The sequence below is a fragment of the Morone saxatilis genome, unplaced genomic scaffold (assembly GCF_004916995.1).
Source record: "Morone saxatilis isolate NCDOM2014 unplaced genomic scaffold, NCSU_SB_2.0 Contig15, whole genome shotgun sequence".
NCBI lineage: Eukaryota > Metazoa > Chordata > Actinopteri > Moronidae > Morone > Morone saxatilis.
In genome coordinates this window covers 17,977,975-17,988,349 of record NW_023339707.1, presented here as the reverse complement: position 1 = coordinate 17,988,349, position 10,375 = coordinate 17,977,975, and the positions used below count along the sequence as shown (strand labels likewise).

Below are 10,375 nucleotides of genomic sequence, written 5' to 3'. Positions count from 1 at the left end.
TCCACTTTGCTGCTGCAACACCGGAATTTCCCCATTGTGGGACAAATAAAGGAATATCTTATCAACAGATTCAGTAAACCAATGAGTTGGCCTGTAAAGAATAAAAAGAATTAAGAATAAAAGTAGAAAACAGTTCAGTTAAGTGCGTTTTATTTAAGTCCTGTCATCCTAAACGTGATCGGGAAAAGGCTGCCAAACTGTGATCCCAATTACCCTACCGACATCCCAAATATGGAAAGATTAGGACTTTGTTAAGATTGATTTCTGATGGGAACGGATCGAAAAGATCAATAGAGCAATAAACTACTTCTGGCAAAAACCCCTTTGAAAAAACAGAGGTAAAAACAACTAGATACAAATGACCAAACCTGTGTTGACTTTATTCTTTTGCAGGCACAAAGAGTGTTAACAGCACCAAGTTTGAATCTGCAGCATCAAATATGTGTTTATGTTTACTGTTATTGTTCTGAGCCATAGGATTACACACTTCATGGGTACTTTTACCTGCGGTTTCTAACTTAACATGCTAAATATGAGGGCTTAATGTCGTGTTAAGGAAGCGTTTAAAAGTTGTATTTCCAGTATTGCAAGATGAAACACACACGCTGTCCTCTTTGAACGTAAAGTTGTCCGCTTGACTCACTCTGGCCACAAAGTCAACGTCAAGACGCAAAACAAAACAAATATGTTGATTAGAAAACCAAAAGAAGTCGCAGTTCTACAAAAACAAGTTAAAAAAAAACACACACATCGTAAAGACACAAACGACAACAAGCACACAACGGTGAACCCCAACCTTCGTAGTGCAGTCTCCCGATGTTATTGTTCATCTTGTCCAGGAACTGAGAGTTCAACAGGTCCATTCTAGTGAATAGCATTTACACGAACAGGCTAGTTGCTAACATCGATGTTAGCAAGATATACCAGCGAAGATAACGAACACTTCTATCCTGTAGGAGGAGAAAATGTGGACAGATTAGACAGTAATCGGAAACGCAAACTTGACTTACATTATAAGCTATTTAACGGAAATGGAGGATACTCTCTTGGAGTTAGCTGTTAGCTGGCTAACGATGTGACGTTAACAAGTCCAAGGCTAGGCTAGGCTAGGCTAGGCTAGGCTAGCGTACCCCACTAGCTTTCACGGCTACATACGTTAAATATGAAAGTTACATTCGCTGATATTATGGTAACAATCACTATTACAACAAACCGGGTTGAACATATTGTTACAGTAGTCAGCTTAACTCGACTGTTACCTTAGTTACAGGAGTTAGCACACTCGGTAGCTAACTTTAGCTGCCATTAACGACTAGCCCCCAACTTTGTAGTGAGTTAACTTTAGAGGTTTTTTTTTCCCCCGATTCAACTCGCAACACCGAACAAACGTTGAACCACACATACACAACTTACAGATGGGTAACGTTCAGTGGGGTTTATGTCCGAAAACGGGGTTTTCCAGTAGTAGGAGTTAATGTTACTCACTTCACATCGACAGCTTTAGCTTTGCAGCCACTACATCACCATGGCTCACCCAGCTCGTCTTTACGCTGCATTCACGCACTTTCCCACCGCACTAGTCTGCACACAAAAGAGTGGTGAGCGGCCCTAGTGGAGACGAGGCAAACGAGGGCGAAGTTACCGGGTTCGGGGATCTGCTCGACACAAAAAAACGTTCAATTCAAAAGGTGCCTTTTATTCACGTTTAATTATAAAGTCTATGTTTGTTTACATAATATACTGCCATGGTCCATGTAGTGCAGTGTCGTTCTGCCTATCAGCAACATCAACGATTTAATTTACAAAAAATGATGCAAAGGTTGAAAAATAGAAATAGACTATAGAATATATTTAATTGAACAGTTTGACACACACTTCATATTGGCCAAACTAAAATTCTCCAAGCAGCTGTTACACAGATGTTTAACCTGTCTGTTAATTGTTTTTGCATACTTATTTTGTTCATACAACCTATTGCACTCATAAATGGGCAGAGCTCTCTCTCTCTCTGGTCGTCCAACATAAAGCCATGTGCCATTACCGCAACATACCAAATATTGCAATGATTTCCACAGCATAAGCTTAGGCCTACAATCAAACTGCACAATGCAAGGAGCTGATCAACATCCTGATTGCAGCACAGAGACCACTGGGGGGTATAGTCATCTGACTGTAAAGACTAAACACTTCAGCAAAGTGGAGGTTGGTTTAGATGTTCACTACACCACTACTACCAGCTGATGTCACCCTAGCATCTATGCATACGATTCAGCGCATAGTGCAGCTTTTCTCGAGCCAACACACAAGTAAAATTGTAGACTGTCCTCATCACTGTCTCTAATGACCAACATTTAAAAAGAAAATTAGACATCCAGGTCCAGTTTTAGTGAGTCGAGCAGGCTCGCACCCAATCTCCACCCTATACTGTTCTGCATACTGTACTGTACATTATGGAGAGTACAGCATACAGTGCATAGCCTTTATTTATGTCCTCAAATCAGAAATTTGACTCAGAGCTTTACAATCTGGACAACATACAACACCCTCTGTCATTAGATCATATAATTAAGGAGAAACTCCGCGCCCTCCAACTGGAAATAAAAAATACAATACAAGTATAACGAGTAACCAGACAGGGTGACAGTCAAATTAGAATATGAAGAAATAGCATGACAATATTAAACAAAAAGAAAATAATCAAGTAAGAGCTGGATTTTTTACCGTCATGGACTCAACGCCACTATTTGTGTGAAGCTCAGCTTTGACAAATGGTGTTATTGTTATTTTTCAGGATTATTTAGTCTTTTATTACCAATTCCCTCTCCTGTTGTTGTGCTCTCTGTGCCTGTCAGTGCAGTTTAAATCTTCTGATGGCCTAGGGAGTGTGCGCAGTTAACCAGTTGAGTGGGTTTTCAATAGACAACAGCCAGCTAGTCATTGTAGCTTTATGATTATATTAAAAATATTCACGCTGAGAAATAAGGATTTAATTGCTTCAGCAATAAGATATATAGATCTTTTTATAGCTAATCAGTTTAAACTGTGCAGCCCCTGGGTCGGATTCGTGGTGACCTTCTCCCTCCGAGTTATTGATTTCATTTTCAAAATGTCCTGTGTTGAAGACATGGTGGTCTGCAATGGCTTCATCACACAGCTTTCATTTCTCCTATATTCTTTGTATATAGACCAATTAAAACACGTTAGAGCAACCTATTAATGTATTACCAGTGGCTGTGTAATTATTTATTTTCTCCAAAATTAGTAATGAAGTTATTAATATGTGCTTCAAAAAGATCTGAATAGAGAAAAATATCATAAACATTTATATTTTAGGTGTGCGGAAGTGAATGTCCGTATGAAAATATAATTGGACATTATAATAAACTATGGCACCCATGGTGGACATGTGCTGTCCAATTAAGTCTAATAAAGCAGTGAGGTAAAGCATGTCTTGCAGGCAATTATAATAAGTAAAAACAGTAGCTACATAGAGATTGCTAAATCAATTAAGAGAGTGGATTTACTGCATGCATCTGTGTCTCAAAGGACCGCTGCTGACGTTTGTCCTCTCATTCAACATTGCCCACTAGTCCTAACAGCCATTTTAGATTTCACTGTTGCATTTTACACACACAGCAATGCCATACAGAATGTGCATGGGCAGGGGGCAGGGCGAACACGAGTAACAGAGGGAGCATGGGCAAGGTGACTGTGATGTAGTACTCAGTATACCCTCTTGCACTTACTCTGGAAACCCCTCTATTTTGATTTTGAATGCTGTGGTTCAAGAAAGCGTGACGCCTGTGAGGCAGTAGAAAATGGGGGAGGGGAAGGGAAGGCAGTTACGCCAGTGAGTGAGAGTGGAGAGAGGGGAGGACAAGAGGAGGAAGGAGAGGCATAACCACAGCATCACTGGGAATGGTTGAGGAAAGCACAGGGTAAGGGGATTGGTTGAGGGTGAGTGTAGCGTCACTGTCAGTGAGGGGGAGCTCTGAGGATGCTCTGCTGAACTGGGAGGGAATACATTCGCTGGGAGTTTGCATTTAGAGCTCAGCCATTATTAGCTGTACACTGAGAACAGGGACTCCTCTGCAGAATCATTCTCCACACCCAGTGCTTGTTGACTCTTCTGCTCTCTCCGCTGCAGCCATGAATTATTTGCGTCGGCGTCTCTCGGACAGCACGTTCATCTCCAACCTGCCCAATGGCTACATGACAGACCTCCAGAGGCCTGAGCAAGCTCAGCCTCCTCCACCTGCCTCCACCACCCCTGCCAAGTCTCCTACAGCTGGGCCTACACCTCCAGCCACTTCTCCTGCTCCAGAGAGGAAACCCCAGACTTCTCAGTCCACTGGAGCGGGTTTCTTTAGCTCCATCACCAACGTTGTTAAGCAGACAGCTGCCTCAGCAGGGCTCGTGGAGCAGACCCAAGTCACGACACCTAAGAAGTTCAAGATTCTCCTGGTAATTGACGAACCACAACAGGAGTGGTAAGACAAAATGTTGCTCTACTCAGTCATATACTTCATCTTCAATCATTTATAGCCTATTGTTCGTTTGCTCATCCTTAATGCTGATTTTATCCTCATGATCCATTTGAATGTAGTAGTTAGGTAAGGGTTAAAGAACCACTGAAACAACATCTGTATCAAGCACCCTGCAGATGTGAATGGTTGCTGCTGCTGTGGTTTGATGGTACAGCATGCCAGTGTTACGATAATACATGGAGGCAGTCAATACTTAAGGAAATAGGGTCCATTGATTCTCAGCAGTAAGGACATTACACCAAGATAGAGGATTTTTATTGCCCTCTATTTTGTGTGTGTTGTCATTTTTTCTGTAGTATTTAATTTTGTTATACATATTGGAGCAATAGAAGGGTAGGGTTTTTGACAGCTGCTTGTAAAATAAATTGTGAATTTACTAAAATAATTGATAGTATTGCCCTGTAGTGTGGCATTTTACCATTCCTTAAAATGGATGTTCCACAGGTTGTGCAGAATTGGGAAATGTGCACTACATACTAGTCTACATACTGCAGCGCTTTCCCTCCATCAATGGGGTTTCCCCCTGCTCACTGATAGCAGATCACATGACATGCCCTGCGCTAACACAGGGAACAATTCATGTAACAGCATCCCATGGTACGTAGGGTTTTATTAGTTGATCATACAAACAGCAGATAGGTAAGTAAAAACACAAAATAGAAAAATGGAATTACATCATCCGATGGCTGTATTTCTCAGCCTTCTCTGAGAAAGAACCATTGTGTCATTAATGTTAAGGGTGGGCTTGAGGCATTTACAGTAAGCCCCTTGCGGTCAGTGTCCTCAGGGATCTTAAAACACCCATCATCGGTCTGCTGTGGCAAAGTGTTTGAAATAAGTATGCACATGGATTTATTGGAAATCTTTTTCATAGACACTGACATCTTGTAGAAAAATAAAGAATATGGTAATTCTATCACCACGTGATCAACACTTGTTTACACAGCTGGCAAATTTTCCACAGCGATGTGTGTGTTAGAGCTGTGTTAGTGGATGCCCCACACATTTGCACAGTTTTGGATGTGATTTCTATTTTCTCCCAACTCTGTGATGACTTACTAATGTACAGAGCAAAGAGACTACTTTCACACCAGTGATATGCTGACTTTGTGGAATCTTTGGGCTTTCCTGAGACATGGCAATAAAATCTGAATTAAATCTACACCCACCTTCTTTAAGCATTGGTCAACACCACAGTATTTGCTAGTTTGATCTGATTTCTAGCCATTTCTTTACAGAGCAAGGAAACAGACTCCTCAAAGATATATTTATGCACTGTGCAGATGGCAAAAGGCCTTCACATTTGGGATCCACCCATGCAGAGTGTAATGTTGTATTCATGCCGAATGCATTGTGTATCATGTAGAGACCATAACAAGAAGGCCACTGTGGTGGGATTTCATTTTGCACTGATGAAGATACATATACCGCTGAATTTAATTGAATCTTTGGAGGAAATTGCCCTCAAAACACACCAAATCACACTAATATAAGGATATAGGCTTGCTTAATTCAGGTGGTCTTGCAGTGTCATCTTACGTGTGCAAGACTGGGTAATTATAAAAAAGAAACCTTGATCAATATTAATAAGATCAGACCCTCATTGGGGGGATGGATTCCAGCCATATGCATTCAATTGTTCCACATTTGTTGTGAGTGGAAAGAAAGGAGCTTGTTGAGGAAAAAGGATCACAGTCTGATGTGCCAATACCCTGGCAATGCTCTGTATTTCTGGCAGAGGAGCACATTATAATATATTAAACTAAAGCCTTGTCATTCATCGAAGGTCATTCTAATTGAGAATATTGAGTAGGTTGGGTTGGCAGTAAGATAATGTTTTACAATCCACCATTCTCACTGTTAATATTTAACAAGATCTGATATGAAGTAATTCCTCTGGATTTAATAAAAACGTCAAGCAATTTCCTGCTTCTTACATCATTCCTGTTGTCTAATATAATGTTAGTTCACTGTATTCTCCACAGACTACTATTGCTCTTAATGTTACACATCCACCGGGGAGATCAGCTAAAATACTCAATTCAAAAGGCTTCCTTTGCCCGAGCGCTGCATCTATTTTTCATGGCTGCTCAATATCACTGGGTTGGGAGTTGTACCTATTAGTTCACTACATGTGGTTGTGTTTGGTTGCTTTTATGAGACCTTTCACCCACTGGTTGTAAATTACAGAGTACGAATCAGTCTTGGTTTACGCATAGTAGTGTAGGTCTACTTCTACTGAGGAGGACTACTTATTTCATTCAGTGTTCTGAACTTATCAGTATTTGAGATAATACTGCTTGGACTTTTCACTGCAACATCACATTGAGAATGATTCAGAGGGGAAAGTTTCAGAAAAGTACTGACCTGTTTGAAGTACTACATGCTTTATATTCAGCTCTCACAGTAGCACAATGTAAACCATAAGAAATATAGCTGTTGGCAAGCTTTAAGAAGATGAAATGTGTCTTTATTTTTATGCAGGTTTTGCTGAGCACCTAATGTTCTCTGTAATGTCTGTTTTTGTGCTGTATCTCATTGTGTGGTGGGCTGTTTCAAGACTTTTTTCTGCCTGCTACTACGTATATCAAAGCCAGAGTGATGAAATCCCGGTGGCCCCAAGTCACACTGAATGAAATCAGGAAAGAGTCCTGCAGACTAATTGCGTCTGGCAGAAGGTTCAGCCATCAACATCTATTTATTCATTTGAGATGAGTCAAATCCCAGATGATATATATACATATATATAAATACATCATCATATATATATACTGTATATGAGGAATGAGACATTACAAGGACATTATAAACTGTGTTTTCTAACAGTATAAATACAGTACTTTCTAACAATAAACCACCACCCACATTGACATAACCCTACTGTATATACTATATTACCTTGAGACTATTTGTAAAAAGATAAAATTGTGCATAATCCTTAATTAATTTGCTAAAGTATGTATATCGGGTAAATTACAATGAATTATGTGTTGTAGAAAGAAAATGTTGACCATTACTTAAATTCTGTAAATTAATCCAACATGACATTAAAAAAAAAGTGTCGACATGTATCCCGCAAACAAATGAGTAATTTTGTAGTGTCTCGGGTGTTTTGAACAGTTTGATTGTTACACATCTTGCTCGACCAATAGTAAACATGTAAAATTTCAAAATATCCTGCCATATAAAGACAACAGAAAACCTTAACATGGAGGATTATTTGAATAAGAACCTTGTTGTTCAACAGGCTGTGTAAAGCAGAATAATTAACTGTGTAGGATTAAATGTGTGCGGATAAAATCAGTGATTGCCAGGATCACAGCACATATAGAGACAGAAGCCTTCTGTCACCCAGCCAGTGTTTTAACTTGTTGAAGCTGATGAAGCTGCCAGTCATCCAGAGAGATTTGTTTTGTGCCAGGAATGCTGTGCTATAAATTGTGACAGGAGGAGCAGATGTTTTACCTTTCAGACTAATGGCTGACATGTCCTGCTTCCTTATTCTCTCTATAATAGCTCAGTTTAAATAGCTCGGTTTAGATTCCTTTTATTTAGTCATTTAATGTTCACAAATGACAAAAATACATAAGGGACTGCTTTAACTGGAATAGAGAAAGAAATGTTTTGTACTGTGAGCTTAACCTTATTCAAACATTACCCACATGTGAGAGTGAATGTTAAGTAGGAGACGTGATGAGACATTAAAATTCAGCAAGGCGCTTACCAAGCTCTCGGGTGAATCATCCAAATGAAAAATTCTGTCACAGCAATATTTAATTTGGCAATACTTTAACATAGCAGCTTGCGACTATTAATGAAGCCGCTTAATTTGACATTGTCTTTATTTTTGTACTTATTTTTTTGTCTTATTTCGTTCCTAATCTAATCTTTAATTCAAATAAAGTCAAATAGTACCCATATTGATTCTTACAAATCAATGATCCAAGTAAACGTCTACAAGCACGCTCCTCTTTCTCTCTCAGTGAGCAGCTATAGCACAGCACCCAGAGGCAAACTCCAGTTTTAAGGCCAGTATGTTGGTCAAGGGCAATGGACAAAGTATTCCTAATATATTACAGAACACACACAGAAGGGCCTAGATTTTAACCAGATAAGCGGCCTAATGTGAGGTTTCAAATACTGATGCATATTAATGCAATATGTTATCCTATTATTATGGTAAACATACTATGTTACTATGTTGAATGGTGTCATTTTTGGGTGGCTCAGCATGCTGAGTTGAGCTCTGCAGAGTGATAAAGTATAGACCAAACACATAATGCAATCCTCCCTTCATACAGCCATTTAGCCATCTCCCCCCAAGCTGACAAAGATTACAATTTCAATGACAAAATTAAATCAAAAGCTTGTCTTTTTCATGCCTCGTGTCTGTGTTTGTTCTGAGGGGTCGTGTTTTGGAAGCACCGTCTCAGTCGACAGTATGTATTGGCAAACAGCATTTATCACAGTGCAGACTTGGCTTTTCATTTTCTCAGATACAGTATAGGCGCAGTGATTCGTATTTTAAGGCTTGTTTTCCTCCACAGCCAAATAGATCCCCATCTTCTAATTAGATTGGGGATGAATTATTCAGCCTTACCTCCTCTCACTGAATAGGCAGGGAGTGCAGGGTACGTGACAGCAGGGTGATACAAACTAGAAGGAAGAGGAACACAACATGTCGTCAAAATATATCAACAGTCTACAAATACAAATTTAGACAAAGGGGGTTTCATTATGTTTTGCACCACAGCGGTTTACTACTATTGTATGTCAGTAGCTGGCTGTTGAGAACTTGAAGCTGTGGAAATAAAAAACAGATTGGGTTATTTTTTGGGCCCTCATTAGTATTGATTTACTGTAGATCACCTTAGTATTCTCTACTGTGAAAGCTTATGTTGTCAGGCCTTGCTCCTGCATATGACAATCACCGTGTGGCGTCTGCAGTTTTCATCTCTGTGTAGTGCCAGTATATAAGACACTGATCCATCTTAATCTTAAATCCTATGGAAAAAACGGTGATCCCAGGGGAATAAGAGTTTGAGGGACCTGCAGGTGTACTTTTTATTCAAGCCAGAAAAGCTAGAGACTCTCACTCTGGTTTAGAAAGTGCTGAATCACTCAATCACTCAACTCATGAAAGGTGCAGCCATTTCCTGAAATTGTGAATTCATTGTGTTCAATAGGAATGTTACGTTACTGCATCATACCCCACTGCTAGTGGAACAGGCAGCAGCAAATGCTTACTTGCATCTCTGTGTATGCTGTGTAAGATATGCCTTTAAAAATTATTCAGCCTTTAAAAGTGTTATATTACCAGACAGAAGGGAAGAAGTGTTAGTGCTGGGCTCTGTATCAGCAGTTGGAAGAGCATGAAAGGGAGCATTTGTCTTCTCAACAAAGTGGTATCTATTCAACATCAATTCATATTCCAGGTTGTTATTATTACAATGCTAGATTTATACTAGGATTGGTTATTAGTTGGAAGTCTCTGTCATATTACATTAAGAGTTAATACATTCTCTGTGTTTCTGTTTTAAACAGGGCTAAATTATTCCGGGGAAAGAAAGTAAATGGGGATTACGACATCAAAGTGGAGCAGGTACGTTTCACCAAGCCAGTGATATCCATTTTAAGTACTTATGTAAAACAGAATAAAGACGTTTTAAGTACTCTGTCCTCATATGGTTCTCTAATCATCAACTCCTCAGGCTGAATTCAATGAGATCAATGTTGTGGCCCATGCCAACGGGACCTGCAATGTTAATATGCAAGTTCTCAGAAATGGTACCAAGGTTATGAGGTGAGACACAAAACACACACACACA

The 10,375-nt window shown here is 39.7% G+C and overlaps 2 protein-coding genes across 3 annotated transcripts in view; one reads left to right on the top strand and one right to left on the bottom strand.

Moving 5' to 3' along the window:
• Positions 1-1,614, bottom strand: part of vgll4a (vestigial-like family member 4a) — a 7,515-nt gene extending 5,901 nt beyond the window's left edge. The window contains exons 1-2 of one of the 2 annotated variants that reach the window (XM_035656622.1): positions 1,486-1,614; positions 797-950 (exon numbers count right to left, since the gene is read on the bottom strand). In XM_035656622.1, the coding sequence (XP_035512515.1) occupies positions 797-878 (82 nt within the window). In that variant the 5' untranslated portion in view covers positions 879-950; positions 1,486-1,614. Of the gene's footprint in view, positions 1-796; positions 951-1,413 lie in introns of both variants that reach the window. The other variant, XM_035656621.1, reaches the window with a different exon arrangement.
• Positions 1,615-3,929: 2,315 nt separating this feature from the next.
• The window catches only part of syn2a (synapsin IIa), a 10,857-nt gene continuing 4,411 nt past the window's right edge, over positions 3,930-10,375 (top strand). Inside the window, exons 1-3 of the mRNA XM_035656620.1 lie at positions 3,930-4,490; positions 10,092-10,149; positions 10,259-10,350. Of these exons, the coding sequence (XP_035512513.1) occupies positions 4,150-4,490; positions 10,092-10,149; positions 10,259-10,350 (491 nt within the window). The 5' untranslated portion in view covers positions 3,930-4,149. The remainder of the gene's footprint in view (positions 4,491-10,091; positions 10,150-10,258; positions 10,351-10,375) is intronic.